Below are 16,904 nucleotides of genomic sequence, written 5' to 3' on the forward strand. Positions count from 1 at the left end.
AAAAAGGAACGCATTAACAAAATTTTAAATTAAAAAAAAACAATTATTGTTTTTGTTAACGCGCATTTCAAAAATGTTTTTGTATTATTTATTAAATTTTAACAAATTAGGACAGTGTGAATCACGTACAAATGTCTTCCACTTGTTACACTATATTTATTTATAAAAAAAAGTATTTATTTTTCAACTTGATAATTTAGTTAAATTAAAATTAGAATACCAATAATATTATTTTATAACAGTCAAAACTTATTAATAATCAAACTGTATTATCAGTTATTTAATTATTAATATAACTAATTAAACATAATTAATAATAAATTATTATTAACACCTTTTTTTTAAACATAATATAAAAATATAAAGCATTGCACGCAATCTGAAAATTTTTCTAAGATCAATATTGTTTCTAATTAGAAAAATAAAAAATTTTTTCTACTTTCAGTATTAGATTTACTCCATTTTTCTTTTATTATATCACTAGCTTTTTCTCCAATCATAATAATTGCCGCATTGGTATGACCACGTGTGATTGTTGGTATAACACTGGCATCGACAACTCTCAAATTTGCAATCCCATGGACATTTAATTTTGAATCAACGACCCCAAAATTTTCTCTAGGTGCCATTTTACATGTTCCCGCAAAATGACCTAAACTTACTGTCATGTGACGTGCAACACATGACCAATATTTATCAGAATTAAATGTCAAATGTTCACATCCAAGAAATTTTCGTGGAAAAAGGGTTGTATTAAATTTTTTAAATGGCCTTGTCGATGCAAGTCTGATGGCCTGTAAAAATTAAATTCAAATTTCTTATCTCCATTTCAATTTAATTGCAGACTTTTTATTTTACAGAATTTTTCTAATTTTCATTTGATCGTGATTTTTTTTTTCAATGTTTGAATTTCCAAAATTTTCATAATAGAGATTAAAAAAATAAAAGTAAAAGAAAATAAAAATATAAACAATAAATTTATGTTCTCCGATGGCATTTCGAAAAGATATATTTATATTGAAACTGGTTATTACGTCACTATCATAAAATTATGTCATGATTTTGTAAGGCCCAATTGTAACGCAGTTATGTATTTATGTGTACTGACCTCTTTTATCCCGCGAACCATTGTATCAAGGTCATCTTCTTCTTGGAAATAGTTGGCTTCAATAGCCGGCCAGTGAAATGGATTGGAGCTTCTTAATTGCACGCGACCTCTACTTTTTGGTTGCAATAAAATAGGAACAATACTAAATGCATCGAATCCATCGTAATCTTTAAAAACACGTTGATAAAATTCGTCCGTCAAACCAAAAAGACTTCGTAAACTTCCTGATGAGTCGCCCGTCAAAGCACCAAGGCCCAAAACTAATTCAATGTCAGGGACATCCTCATTAACATCAACTATATTTATTCTCGAGTCCCCTTCACTTCTTCTCATACGATTTCCTTCGATGTCATCACTGAAAACTTTAAAAATGTGTCAATTTTTTTTTTTAAATATTTTTTAAATTGTTTATCTTTCAATTTTATTTTAATTAAAAAAAAAAACTAAACTCATTTTTTATTTGTATATGAAAAAAAAATCGCTAATAACTAACTTCGATTTGTATTAATAAAAGCGATTGCCTCGGCGCCACCAGGTACAGTTAGAGGTCCAGTTCCTTTGAATAGATAATCAAAAGTGTTGACTAGATTTGATGCGATGCGTGACTCAACTATAGTCACCGTATCGTTGACTAGGAAGGTCAATGTCGACAAGCTAATGTGATCTTGAAGATTTTCACCAACAGGTAAATCCTCAAGAACATTGATTCCTAATGATTCTAAATGATTTTTCGGACCAATTCCCGAAAGCATCAAAAGTTGTGGAGAATTAAATGCACCAGCCGACAGAAGTACTTCTTTTTTCGTCAGGACACGAAATTTTTGACGATTTTTTATAAATTCCACACCCATTGCCTCTTTATTCACTGGATCAATTATAATTTTTGTCACGTGGGAAAATTTGGAAATATAAAGATTTCTTCGATATTGAATGGGATTCAAAAATGCTTTGCTTGCACTCACTCTTCGTCCTTTTCGCAAATTTGCTTGAACGACACAAAATCCGGTCAATCTGTGAAAAAGTAACTTTAATTTTTAAAAAATGTAAAAAAAAATAATAATAACACAAATTTATTATTTTATAAAACCTTTCCCCATTGCAGTCACGAACAGAGTAGCCCATTTCTTCGGCAGATTGAAGAAAAGGTTCTCTTAGTTGTGAGACATACGGAGGATTTGTGACATCAAGATATCCTCCTCTTCCATGATATTCGTCTTCCTGATAAAATAATTTACTATTTTCAGATTTTAAAAAATACGGCAAAACTTCACTGTAACTCCAACCTGGATTTCCTAGAATTCAAAAATTTGCCACATTTTCATAAATATCAATTAGCCAAAATTTAAAGAAATATTTTTTTTTCACTTGAAAAAAATTCACTCTACCTTGAGCACTCCAAGAATCATAATCTTGACGATCACCTCGCATGTAAATCATAAAATTAATCACCGATGTCCCGCCAACAACTTTTCCTCTTGGCCAATTGCATTTTCCATCTTTCATCGCTAGACAATATCCATCGTTTTTATTCTTCTTTTCCGAATGTGGCGGAGATTTATAACCCCAATTGTAATCAGTAATATGCCAAATAGATGCCATTAAAGGAATATCAGTGAGAAAACTTTCATCGCCACCAGCTTCCAATAAAAGAATTTTCCAATCAGGATTTTCCGAAAGTCTATTAGCTAAAACTGATCCTCCAGATCCTGCTCCAATTATCACGAAATCATAAATTCCAAAATCTTCCACTTCAGGTTTATAATAATTTGTTCGATGATTGAGAAAATTATTTAATTTATCAAAAAGTAAAAAACACATTCTTGTTGAAATTAATGTTGAAATAATAATAAAAAATTTCAAAGCCATAATTTGAATTCTTTTTTTAAAGATGAACAATTTTTTTTTCAATCTCAGCTTTTCATTATTATTCAAGTGTTAGTCTGCAAAAAAAAAATTATTTTGTATAAAATAACAAATAGCAATAAATGAAATATATAAATAAATTTCAAATTAATACGAAAGACAAAGATACACCTGCGTCATTAAATTAAAGTTGACAAAGCAAGTCATTGAAATCGAAATGACACTTGAATACAAAAATTATTCCTGTTAAATGAATTATCATTACTCATTGAATAGAATTTAATATTTTCCCCATTGTTTTTATAAAGTTTTCAATTATTTAATATTAATAAAATGGTTTATTTTATCTTTATATTTCATAATCATTTTTATGGTTTTATTTATTAATAAGAGTTAATTACCATTATTGTAATAATCTTTGGTAATAATTGTGATAATTGACTTTTATAAAAACAACTCTTGTAATTATTGCATTTATTGTATATTACACGAGGTGAGTAACATACTTTTTTTTATAAACATATTTAAAATGTTTAGTCATTCTATAATAAAAACGCAGTGCATAAATCATCATTCTAATTTTAAATTCAAACGATAATCTCTTTTTCTCTTTCTAAAGGAATTTTTACCCCATTTTTTAAATAGAAATTTGCCTACGTGTCCATTTGTCTATTACAAAACAAGAATTAAATTAAAAAAGCGACTGTAATCTTAATATAAAATCAAAATTAGACTTTTGCATATAATGATATGCATACATTAGATCACGTTCGTTTGCTTTCTTTATAGATAGAAAAAAATTAATCATTTCTCAACGAAATATATTACATATGAGACTTTTGAAGGTAAGGACATTTCAATTTAAAATAATTGGTTATAATATTTAAAAAGAAAATACGTTGACAATGTTAGAACAAAAAAATTACATTCAGTTCATTCATTTATGTCAGATTGAGTAAGAAGGAGGACAAATGCGAGGCATCGTTACGCTCTTAAGTGACAACAAAATGCTGTTAAACAATTTTCAAGTTGAAACTAATTATTGTCATGATAAAATAAAAGACAAAACATTTTTTCAAAATTGATCCAACATTTTTTTCTTATTTGTCATTGACAATGAGGGACTGCTTTATTAAAAAATAAAGTAGAAATAAATATTTTTAATAAAAAATTATTATTAATGAATAATAATAATTGATATTTATTTACATTATACTTTTTTTTATTATTTTTTTTGATTTTTCATTAATTAAATTAATCAATTAATTATTTATTACCTAAATAAACTAATTTTCTATTAGAAAATTTATTTTTCTATTAATTTTTCATTCAATATAAAAATTATAGTAAAACAAAATTTTTCACTAAACTTTAAAAAAAATTTAGATTTATAAAATCAAAAATTTTCTAAAAAGAGAGTATCAATTTTCTATTAGAGAATATATAAGTAAAATAAAACTTTATCTTTAAATAAAAAAAAAAATTTTAATATAAATTTTAAAAAAAATTAAATTCAAACTTAAAATGATAAGAATTGATTAGAAAAAAATGTTTAGTTTTTATCTTTAATTTAATAAAAATCAAACTTACCGATTTGAAAAATTGTTTTGATTTATGGATGACACTTTGATGTAATTTCATTTCTAGATCACTGGAACCATTCGATTCTACCGTCAATTCGATACTGAGATGGTGAACCGTCAGTATCGCATAAGAAAAAGATCCTGAAGGTCGACCGGTGCGATATCTCACCATGCCTTCCTTTTTTTTTTTTTAAAGAAATTCATCTGAAACTGAAAATTAAAATTCATATGTACTTTTGATCAATATTTACCGACAAAAGGTGCAAATTGTTACAAGTTTACATTTAATGTAGTTCAAATAAAAAATTATGTCTATTATTAGTTAAATTTGACTATTTGTTTAATAATTGAAATTAAAAAATTTGATAAAATTTAATTAAATAATTCTTTTACTAATTACATATAATTAATAGGTAAAAATTAGAACCGAATAAATTAAATTTCTTGTTATATTCAAAAAGCAGATAACATTTACAGTAAAAAACACGTAAATTTTAAAGATGTGATAGAAAACACGTATCATTATAAGTCTTATAAAGTTACGTGTTTTCTATCATGTATCTGAACTTTATGTGTTTTCTAGCATGAATATAAATTTCGTAATAAGATCAAAAAAGTTTTAGAATCACTAGATTTTCGGTCCATTTCTTCCGATGATCCTAATTCAAATTCTCCGTTTCAAAAAGGAAACTTTCTTTTAATTAATAAAATCTTTTTCTTAGTGCATTTGTAAAAATTGTGCAAGAAATTTAAGTTTTTTTTTAAAAGGAAAGAAAATATTTTTAATTAATTGTAGATAGACGAAAATTTGACCTTTATAAAAATTAATTTATTCAAATTAAATAATTCATAAAAAAAATACTATGTAATTATTAATTCACTAAATTAATTGTGTAAATAATTTGAATAAAGTTTATTTAAAAAATTTCGTAAAAATGTTGTATTATGAAATATTTTTATTTACCATATGCGAAGAGACAAATTTTATTCGGAAAACAGGATTTCAATGTTTTGATGCAGTAACACATTTTGTTTTTCTGTTACCGCGTATACAAATTGAAAACAAGATAAATGTCCACTTTTCCCATTGACTTCTGCAACTCAACTGCTTCTGTAATAAAAAAAAGCATTTAATAGTTATTAAATAAATATTTTTGAAAGTAAAAATTTAATTTATATAATAAATTTATTATATTTATTTATTGATAAAGCATTATTATAGAAGAAAGAAATTTATTTTGAAAATCATTGAAAATTTTATCAATTTTTTTTATATCCTTTTTCTTATTTTGTTTTCGTTAAGTGTAAATGAATGGAAATTAACGAACTAAACGTTTTAAACCTGCAACTGAATATAATTATTGGATTTATGAGTCAAAGCGCAATGCAGTGCTGCGCATAGAAGGTTCCCTTGACAACGTAAAAAATGTTTTTACTCTTTAAAGATAATTTGTGCCACTTGCCATATAAATCATAAAAATATTTACCAATAATGCAAAGTGATGTTGAGCTCAAATTTTATTCAATAACAAAAATAAAAAATCAATATACATTTTCATTTGCAAGTCTAACAAAATAAAATATAATTATTTACAATTATCATTATATTATAAAAAAAATGGATAGTAATTACAATGCGAATATTTTAAAATGGTTGCCAGTTCAGGGACCAATTTTAGAAAAATGGTTTAACGATTCTTTGGAATTGGATGCAATGCTCAGAAAACTTTCTTGGGATATTGTTTATTATGTGGAAATTACAGTCAATGACAAAGCTTGCGATCAAGAGGTAATTCTTAATAGAAATTTTATGCTAATTTTTTTTTAAATTACGTTAATATTCTTAATTTTTTGTCTAGTTTATAAATAGAAATTATTTTTTTTTATTTTAGACTCTAACTAATTTCGTAAAGAGATTGGAGAAATGCATAGAAGATTACAAATCAATTTGGAAATCAGGAGAAACGTCCCAACCAGTTTATAAAGCTAAAGTCCAACATATCAAAACAAGTTTAAAGCGAAATTTAAATGTGGTTGCTAAACTTATCAGAAATCTAATTTATGACATAATGGATTTGAAAAATGACGAATTCTTAAGGATTATTTTCAGGTTTCTCATTTTTCAAAAATTAATTAGATACATGCATTTCTATTTCTAAAATTTTATTCTTTTTAGATTAGTAAATGCTTATAATAAAGCATTGGAATTAGATCCAAACGTTTCAGAAGCTTCTATAAATATTTTTTCCAACAATTGTCCATCAATGTTGGAACCGTTGAAAAAAATTTCTATCACTCGATTACTACAGGTAAAACAGTATTTCCTAAAACAAAAAAAAAAAAAAATTAGAGATAAATCTAAGAAAATAAAAAATTTCTTTTCTAATTAAAAAACTTTTTAGATTTTGGCAAAGAATAAAGTTGAGGAATATTGTCATGAATTTATCGAATGTTTATTGGCAAATTATCAATGCAATATGGATAAAGAGGATACAAAATCGACGGCCGATGTTGATTTATCAGAAAATTCTAGTATCGAAATCTATCGGTAAGTTTTTTTATAATCATTTTTTTTATGAAATTAAAAATTCGATTGCATGATAAAAAAAAAATTTTCAGTGCACTAACAAAACATTTAGTGCCACCTATTACGTGTTTGCCAACGCAGGAAATGGAAATATCAAATGTAGAATCAGTTCAAATTTTGGTAAACATGCAAAATGAAGAAATTAATCGATTAATGAATATCATAAAAATTATATCTCCTCAACTTTTTGGATCTGATGCTTTAAGAACAGTAAATAATGGTATAATTTTTTTTTTTTTTATAATTTCACAAATTAGTTTCTTTAAATATTTTTTGCCTCACAAAAAAAAAAAAATTTCAGACGAAAAAAAGATTCGAGTGGCTGCAATGAATAAAATAATAAATTTTTATCAAGATGTTGCTTGGGGATCAATTTCGAGTATATTGGATCATGTAATTTTGTGGTGGTCATCAAAGGCATTAGCAATAAGTCACAGTCGTGGAGCTCAACATTTTAAGGATTGGTTGCATCGTTTTTTAAAAAAAAATCAGGGTACAATTATTTTTTTGTTTATTAAAAAAAAAGAAGAGAATCACAAATGGCTACTTTAAAAAATTAACAGGTAAAATTTGGATTCTTTTTTTTTAATAAGTTCCAGCTACTGTGAAACCAACTCTTCAAAATTTGTGTGATACTTTGGGATGTTTTGTGACTGTAACAGCTTGGGATGAACGTTTCAGAAGAGCCTACACTAAATCCTTTGCATGCAAATCTAAACCATCAAGTGAAATTTCCAAGGTCGATTAATAAAACAATTTTAGTAAAAAAAAAAAATTGCAAATTTACAATTTATGTAGGAAATTTTAAATTCGCAAAAATGTGAATTTTCAGGGAACAGATACGGGTCACAAATTTTTAGATCTCTTCAAACTTTTAGTTGTAAATAGTAATGAATGTGAATCTAGCGGAGAATGGGAAATTGGAGCTCCATTGGTACAACTTCCACTTTCTGAACAAATTGTGGTTCTCCATAGGTACATTCTTTTCTTAAATTTGAAAATTACTTTTTTTTTTCTTTAAAACTACTTCTTTTTTTACATTTTATTGTACTAATTATATTTTTTATTATTTTCTAAAATAGTCTATTTTGATTTAAAATTTTTTTTTTAAATTGTATTTTATAATTTTTGAGATTGGATCACTCGATTCACACAATGAGATTGTGGTCATTACAAGAATCTAAAGAAATTGCTCACACTTGGGAACTGAATGTCTTTTTCCTTCTTGTAAAAGGCGATGTGATTAATTGCATTCAGGAGCTTCAATGTTTAAAGGTGATAATTCGATTTAGAAAATTTTGTTTTTACAAATTTGATAAATCATAAAATTTTTTTTTTTTTTTTGAAAGAAATATTTTGACTAAAAAGATGTTTTATTTTTAGCTTACTGATCACACAACGACTTTAGAAACAGAGCCAATAAGCGTTCAAGTTTACGTTTGTGCTAAAATGAGAGCCAAAATTGTTTCCGAAGTGAAAGTTAACATTGAATTGTTGCAGGTATTATAAACAATTAAAAAAAAAAATAACAAACTCAATAAACAAGGAAGTCGAAAAAATTAGAAACTAAAATAATTATTTTTTTTTATTTAAATTTTAACTATTTTTTAAATTAAAATTTTTTTTTCCATCTTTATTTAGTTTGATATTGACAGTAAAAATTGTTCTTTTATTAATTATTTATTTATGTGAAATAAAATTTGTTTTAGAGAGCGCCTTTAAAATGTATAGACACACTGGCAATAATTTGTCGTGTAATTAGTCTCGCGAATTTACATATGTGCTTCCCAAAACCAAATTATTGGCGAAAAAATTGTCCTACAATGCCATCAGTGCCAAGTGTTTACGTCGAGACTTATTTTAGTAAACGATTAAAATATTATTATATTATTTTTAAAATAATTTTTGTCACATTTTCTTTGTATAAAATTATTCGCAGTTTTTTTTTCCAGAAAAAGTACTTTTTCCAGTATTAAAAGTGATTGACAATCACGAAGTTTCGAATATGATTTTTCGATTAATGTGTGAGGCTTGGTTGGATTATATTTATTTGCATCAAGTTAAATTCAGGTGAATAATTAATATTCTTTAATTTTGTTTAATAATAATTATTCTTTTTTTGATAATTACTATATATTAATTCAATACATTTATGAGAATTTTTGTCTGCAGTAATTGGGGTGCTTGCCAACTTTTAACGGATTTCGCGCACGTATCAAAATGGGTAATTGACTGTTCTATAATTTCTGAAAATGTACGGAATCATCTTCTAAAAAATGAAGTTTTACGTCGTTGTGAAGGTGTTGGTCGGCTTCTTTTGCGACATCCTGGAGAAGCCATTGCCATGAACAAGAAACCACGTAATTTTTTTTTATTATAATCATTTATAAAATTTAATTAATTGACTGCTAATTAAATATTTCGTAATTTTATTAATTAAAGTAATAATTCATAAAATTTTTTCAGCTCAAAAAAACAATGAAAATGGTTCTTTAGAATCTTTGGGTTTAGAAAGAATGCCCGCGGAAATGTATGTTCCCAATCAAGAACAATGGCTTGAACTTCGTGCTTCGAAAAATTATAATTTTTGTTGTAATGGTTAAATCTTTTGTGACTAGGTGTTCAAAAAAACATCATAAATGAAAAAAATCATTCTTGAAAATTTTATTACGTCAAAAACATTAATTGAATTTTAAATTAAATTTAATTTTTTCTTTGAGTAAGTTCAATTTTTATTATTTCTGATTTTTTCTTTTCAAAATAAACTATATGGTTTACAAAATATATTGATTGGAGTGTTGTATTAGTACATGAGGGGGGTTCTTTTTATTCCTGAAGCCCGGCGAAGCCCTTCTCTCTTCACTCAGTATCATTTTACACCTCAACTTTAAGACGGTCAGTGACTTGTCGTTACTTTTATTTTTAGAAAATAATAATTAAACAAGTGTATTGGAATTTCGGTTTTAAATTATATATTTTTTTTTTTTTATTAAATAAATTTTGTTCATGATTGTATTTCTGTTTTAGGTCATTTGTGTAAATAAATATTATTAATGATGTATGTCCTCCACAACTAATGGAAAGAACTGGTTTAATTATATAAGTTCTCATTGGTTGAAAAATAAATGAAATATGAGACGATATTAGTACAGCCACTTCAAAGATCATTGTTTCAATTTCAATATATCAATATTCTGATTTATATATTTTTAAGACTTTTATTTTAATTTCAATTTTTTTTTCAATTTTTTCCAAATTGTTTTCTAGATTAAAATTATTTATCTAATTGTAATTTCAACAGGAGATTGTTGAAAAAAATTTTTTTCCGTGTTTCTAAAGAATTTTAAGAAAATTCTGTACATTAAAAAAATTTTTTTTTTTTGAAATGTGAACCTTGTTATTTGAAATATAATTTTTTGAAAAAGTCAACTGAAAAATTATTCAAAATTATAGAAAAAAGTTTAAGGAATTTGGGAAAAATTGCAAATGGAAAGTAGAAGAAATAAATCTGTTTGTGTCGATGAATATCGTCTCATCGGGTTATAAGAGTTTATAAGATGGAAATTCAAGCCATGTATTCGAAATTTGATCTTGCATTCTTTTATTTCCTGTTTGTGGACAATGTCTGTAGCTTTTGCGAGAACATGAAGTGATTCGATGTTTCATAGTGGGGTGGTCAGTTAGTCGGGCTTCCAAGTCTCGTTTCGTGTCATTCGTGGCTCAAATCTAACAGCAACAAGAGGATAAAATTCGATTTTTTTTTTTAAATTTGCAATTGTTTTCTTTTTAATTATCGATAATTTGATTTGTGTGAAAGTGAATGTGAATTTTTGAAAGCAATTTTTAATTTGTGGAAAAAAAAAGAAAAACTAAATGTCTGCAACCGAGAGAACTTATTTAACAAGACCAAATGATCCACCTCATTATATCGAATTTGCCGGTATTATTCGGAATCGACGAAATAGAATTCGACAATTTCAATGTTGTGTCTGCGCTTTTCTTTTGTAAGTTTCAAGATCAATTTTTACTTTTTTTTTTTAATGTCACCTTTTTTTTATTCGATATTATCTTATAGCATTTAGTTTCCTTAGATTTTATTTCGAAAAAAATGAAAGTGCATTCTTTTTTTTAATTAAAATATAATTTTCCAATTTATTTCTTTGTTTTCAATTAATTAATATGGAAAAAATTAAATGTTAATTAAAAGAAAAGTATCTAATTAGTAATAAATTAATGAAAACGAGTAATTTAATTAAATATGTTACTTGTTGCAATATTACGTGAATGGAAATAAATTTTTCTAATTGACTGTATTTTTTTTTTTTTTTTTTTGTACAATGGGAAAATTATTCCAAAGAACAGAGACATGAGTGGTTTGCGGTTTCTCTGGAAAGCCTGACCTCACTTATGAATTTTCAAGTGACAATAAATTATTTCACCATAGATTGCATTGTTTATTTTATTTCCAATGAAAATAGAATGCAAATCAATTTCATTTCAATTTATTTAAACAAAGATAAAAATTTTGTCACATTTTCCCAAATAAAATTTCCATCTTTCTAAAAATATTGAATAAAATTATTTTTAATATTTTTATCAATTGAAGAAATTAATTTTAAAATATACTATCAGAAATATATTTCTTAAAAATTCATTAATTTTCAATTTTTTTTTTATAGAGCACTTTTCGTGATAAGCGTTGTCATGACAATCAGCTATTCGATAAGTCACACGTCAACAAACAATTTAACAGCCGCGACGAATTCGACAATAAATCCCGAGATAAATCTCTTAAAATCTGCCGAATGGAAATTAAATCCAGATCCACCGGATGGTAATTTATCATCCCTTACAGATGGAGAATTAATTGAAGGTATTCAAGCGGGGAATGAGGCAATTGAAAAACGACGAATTTCCGATGCCTACACAAAACCCTTACCTTCACCATCGCCGAATTTTCGTCATCAATTTGCCGTCAGTACAAGTCTTGAGGCAGGTGCATTGGCATTGGCTGGTATCGGTGAAATAGCCGCAACAAAACACATTGAAGAATCAAGATCGCTCCATGGAAAACCATCATCAATTGGAAGTTACTTCAATGGCGGTTGGGCACCAAATGGTTCCTGTAAAGAATTTACAAGGATTAATTGTAAGTCAAATAAATATAGAACGTACGATGGTACTTGTAATAATCCAAAACAATGGGGAGCGGCAATGACGCCATATCAAAGAATATTACCACCAGCCTATGCTGATAAGATCAATTCGCCAAGAAGAGCAACTTCGGGAAAATCACTTCCATCAGCGAGGGAAGTCAGTCTCAAGGTTCATCCACCATCGCCAAGTTCAAATCCAGCTTTTACAGTAATGTTGGCTGTTTATGGACAATTTTTGGATCATGACATCACGGCAACAGCCATCGGTCAAGGAATCAATGGAAGTTCCCTGTCATGTTGCTCAACATCAATTCGTCATCCTGAGTGTTTTCCAGTTAAAGTTGGTCATGGCGATCCCGTTTACGATATTGGCATGAGCTCCTGCATGGAATTTGTCAGATCTGCTCCAGCATCCCAGTGTAAAATTGGTCCTCGACAGCAACTCAACCAGGTACTGCAAATGTTAATCAAAGTTTAATTTTAAATCTATTAAATTAAATTAAATTTCAAAATTTATTTTTTTCAAATTTCAGGTGACTTCTTTCATTGACGGATCAACAATCTATGGATCGGACGAGGTAACAATAAGTAACTTACGTAAATTCCATGGCGGTCGATTAAAGATGCAAGTGACGTCGGATAATAGAACACTCTTACCAAAAAGTACAAATTTCAATGATGGTTGTAATCGAAAACAAGAATGGAAACGTGGTCGTTATTGTTTTGCCGCTGGTGATAAAAGAGCCAATGAGAATCTTCATTTAACAACAATGCACATTTTATGGGCCAGACAACATAATCGACTTGCCGACAAACTCTCATCACTCAATCCCACCTGGGACGATGAGAAATTATTTCAGGAATCAAGACGAATTCTCGGTGCTCAATTGCAGCATATCACCTACAATGAATTTCTACCAATAATTCTCGGTGAAAAATTGATAAATGAGAAGAATTTAAAACCCCTAAAATCGGGTTATCGTCGTGTCAATCACACCGTTAATCCAACGTTGGCAAATAATTTTGCATCGTCGGCATTTCGATTTGCTCATACACTTTTACCGGGTCTTATGAAATTGACGGACACTGAAAAAGGAACAACCAGTTATATTGAATTACATAGAATGCTTTTTAATCCTTACAGTCTCTACAGTGATGATGGTGTCAGTAAATCAGTGACAATGGCAACTTCAAATGTTATTCAAAAAACATCGACTCACGTTACATCACAATTGACAAGTCATTTATTTGAAGATCCTGCGGCTAATAAAACTCTTCCTTGTGGATTGGATCTTGTGTCGTTGAACATTCAACGAGGACGTGATCACGGTTTACCAGGTTATACCAAATGGCGTGAGCATTGTGGATTGAAGAAACCAAATAAATTTTCCGACTTGAAATCTGATCTTGATCCTCAGGCGTTGAATGCCATTTCCAAATTGTACACGAATGTTGATGATGTCGATTTATATACTGGAGCATTGGCTGAAATTCCTCGATCGGATGGAATTGTGGGACCGACTTTTACCTGTCTGATTGGAGAACAGTTTGAGAGATCCCAGCAGGGCGATGGTTTTTGGTATGAAAATTCTGATCATCCTGGTGAATTCACTGAAGGTAAGTTTTTAGTAAATTAAATTAAATTAAATTCTAATTTTTTATTCATGTGTTTTTCAGAACAACTGGTGGAATTGAGAAAAACATCGCTAGCAAAATTAATCTGTGATTGCTCTGATGGAATAACAAAGATCCAGGCTGAAGTAATGAAGTCAGAAGGCGTTAATAATCCAATTATTTCTTGTGAAGATATTTCTGAACCGTCTTTTGAGGCTTGGAGAGAAATTCCAACTCTAGCTACTGCAGAACCTGTTTGGTTGGCTTTTAAAAATGATATCAATAAAACGGTGCAAAACTTTGCCGATTTCATTAAAGGAAATGAACCATCAATTCCAGATGACGACTATCTCACCTTTCAAAAGGAACTTAATGAATCGTTCGAGAATCTCAAAAATGAACTTCAAAGTTTACGTCCCTCGATCGATTCCGAATCATTAAATTCTGATTCATCAGATTCGAATTTAATGTTATTTATGAACAATTCGTTACAAGATGCGACTAATCAAGTGATATCGATAGCGAAAAAACATCATGATTGGGAAGCTTTTAAAACAAACACTATGTGTGTTCTCAATAAAAGTGTTGATCAGCTGAAAGAAGGTTCATCCAGCCGGGACGATTGGTTGGCATTTAAAGACAAGATCAAAATAGAAGTCAAACGAATAAAAGAAGACGTTGCAAATATGAAGAATCAAATTGCTGACATAAAGAAAAATCCAAAACTTCAAAAATTGATGGACGATGACTCCAATTGGAAGATGCTCAAAGGAGATGTTATCAAATCTATCGGTGAGGTTGTTGACGTCATTGAGGATAATCTCCCACCATCAGATGATCCAGATCGCACGACTTTTGTTCAACACATAAAAGATCAGTTCCATCGTTTTAGAAATCAAGTCTCCGAAGATAATAACGATACTGAAATTACTAAAGATATTGAAGATACTAATCAATCAGATGATCAATCAATATCGCACTGGGAGAATGCAAAAAGAAAAACCCTCACATCATTAAACGAAGCAATTCGCAATATCGATACAAATAAACCAGATTGGTACAATTATAGAGATGAAATTAAAAACAAATTTTCGAAAAGAAGAAAAAATTCAAATGAAAATCACGAATGGATTAAATTTAAACGTGATCTTATTGAAATTCTTGATAGAATAATTGAAGATATCAAAAATAATGCTCCACTACCTGATGATCCTTCATGGCCTGAGTACAAAAAGAAAATCATTGACATATTATTGAAATTCAGAAGTGATATACCAGTGAAAACTTCCGTTTTGTTGACAATATCAAATGGTACAGTGTTCGATTGGAAAAATTTCAAGTCAGACTTAAATAAATCTTTATGTGAATTAATTGACGCTAAAAAATCTAAAAATATTACATCAAATGATCCATGTTGGAAAGAATTTAGAGAGAAATTTCACAAATCATTAAATGATTCCAAATACAAGATGTCTCTTTTGAAATTGAATTTTGCAGATAATTCAAAATCTGATTGGATCAATTTTAGACGAGATTTAAAGGAAGCAATAGAAATTGTTGTTCATTATATCAAGATGAATGCTCCGCCTTGCGGTAGTCCGGATTGGATTGAATTTAGAAAAGAGATTAGAACAAAGTTCGCGGATCTACGAAAAGAGTTTGATATTCGAAAAGATGAAATTTTGGGAAGAATATCTGAAATGAAAAAAATAAATCACAATGATTCTGACGGTGAATTTAATTCAAAAAATGAAGATTGGAATTCATTAAAAGATGATTTAAATAAAACCATAAATGAATCATTAAGGCGAAAAAAATGGAAAAAATCTTGGATATGTGATTCAAAATGGATGAAATTTTGCAATTATGTTAACAAATCAATTTCGGAATTTAAATTTAATGTAAGTAAATTATCACCAAAAGTGAATGACAGGCAATTATTAAAATTATCAAACGATTGGAATGATTTTTCCAATCAAATAAATGATTCATTAAAAAGTGCTTTGAAAAATTTTGAAAATAAACTTTTAAAAAATATCGACTGGATGAATTTGCGAGAATCAATCAAAAATAATGTTGCACAGGTAAAAGAAGAAATAGCAAAAATTAAAGAAGAATGGTTATTGGAGACGAAAGAAGAAAATAAGAATAAAAATATTTCCGATCTTGAAGAAATAACTGATAAATCATTTTCGGATCTTAAAAATCAAGTTAAAAATTTGGAAATAAAATCAATTCAATTTAATATTACAGATGATGATTGGAAGGAATTTAAAAATTCTATAAACAAAACTGTCAATAATTACATGAATTCGATAAAACAAAATAATTCAAATGAGTGGATAAATTTTAAAGATTTTATAAAAAAATCAATGGATGATCTAAAGAATCAAATTGCCTCGCTTAAGAATAATATTGACGAGTCTGTTGAAAAAATTGAAATGAAAAAAAATTCTTTACAAATTTTAAATAACACATCATCATCAGTTGAAGCGAATAATGAATCGATAGATGACATAATGAACAATTTTCAAAATACCACAATTATAAATTCTAATTTAAACAAAGTTAGAGAAACGTTGGTGAGTGCTCGCAATCAAATTCTAAATCTTTCATATCAAGATTCCGAATCTATTGAAAATATTCCCAAGTGGAAAAAATATCAAAATTCAGTGAAAGATCAATTTAATGAGTTAAATGATGCCGTGAAAAATAAAATGGATCTTATAAATAATACAAAATCTTCTGCATCAAAATTGACAATTTTTCATATAACGACAAACTCTATTTTAATTCTAACACTGATGAGGCTAGAAATAATTTTATAGTTATTCTTCGACTCATGTATATTTGAATAATTGCCAAATTTTATAAAGTTAATATTAATATTAATTTAAGAATTAGTTTAAAATAATTAGTTATTAATATAACAATAATTATAAATTGAATACTTAATTAGCCGATTTAATAAATATTTATGTATAAATAATGTA

The 16,904-nt window shown here is 27.7% G+C and overlaps 3 protein-coding genes across 3 annotated transcripts; 2 read left to right on the top strand and 1 right to left on the bottom strand.

Annotated features, from left to right (window-relative positions):
• Positions 1-132: 132 nt before the first annotated feature.
• LOC127276591 (glucose dehydrogenase [FAD, quinone]-like) lies at positions 133-12,210 on the bottom strand. Its single transcript, XM_051297134.1, has 8 exons — positions 12,081-12,210; positions 5,519-5,665; positions 4,562-4,764; positions 2,494-3,048; positions 2,196-2,400; positions 1,602-2,119; positions 1,109-1,470; positions 133-794 (listed from the first exon to the last, which is right to left on the bottom strand). The coding sequence occupies exons 4-8, from the start codon at positions 2,972-2,974 to the stop codon at positions 414-416; spliced, it is 1,947 nt and encodes a 648-aa protein (XP_051153091.1). The 5' UTR covers positions 2,975-3,048; positions 4,562-4,764; positions 5,519-5,665; positions 12,081-12,210; the 3' UTR covers positions 133-413.
• On the top strand, positions 6,122-9,808 carry LOC127276590 (coiled-coil domain-containing protein 142). Its single transcript, XM_051297133.1, has 14 exons — positions 6,122-6,343; positions 6,447-6,664; positions 6,731-6,863; positions 6,957-7,102; positions 7,174-7,361; positions 7,443-7,634; positions 7,735-7,880; positions 7,974-8,116; positions 8,275-8,416; positions 8,525-8,641; positions 8,851-9,004; positions 9,094-9,211; positions 9,314-9,501; positions 9,608-9,808. Exons 1-14 carry the CDS (start codon positions 6,173-6,175, stop codon positions 9,742-9,744), a joined length of 2,193 nt encoding a protein of 730 aa, XP_051153090.1. The 5' UTR covers positions 6,122-6,172; the 3' UTR covers positions 9,745-9,808.
• LOC127276588 (uncharacterized) lies at positions 10,809-16,866 on the top strand. Its single transcript, XM_051297131.1, has 4 exons — positions 10,809-11,145; positions 11,821-12,748; positions 12,831-13,914; positions 13,975-16,866. Exons 1-4 carry the CDS (start codon positions 11,015-11,017, stop codon positions 16,737-16,739), a joined length of 4,908 nt encoding a protein of 1,635 aa, XP_051153088.1. The 5' UTR covers positions 10,809-11,014; the 3' UTR covers positions 16,740-16,866.
• Positions 16,867-16,904: the final 38 nt, after the last annotated feature.

This window comes from Leptopilina boulardi, unplaced genomic scaffold (genome assembly GCF_019393585.1).
Source record: "Leptopilina boulardi isolate dan_hultmark-lab unplaced genomic scaffold, ZJU_Lbou_2.1 LbouV2_150, whole genome shotgun sequence".
Classification (NCBI taxonomy): domain Eukaryota; kingdom Metazoa; phylum Arthropoda; class Insecta; order Hymenoptera; family Figitidae; genus Leptopilina; species Leptopilina boulardi.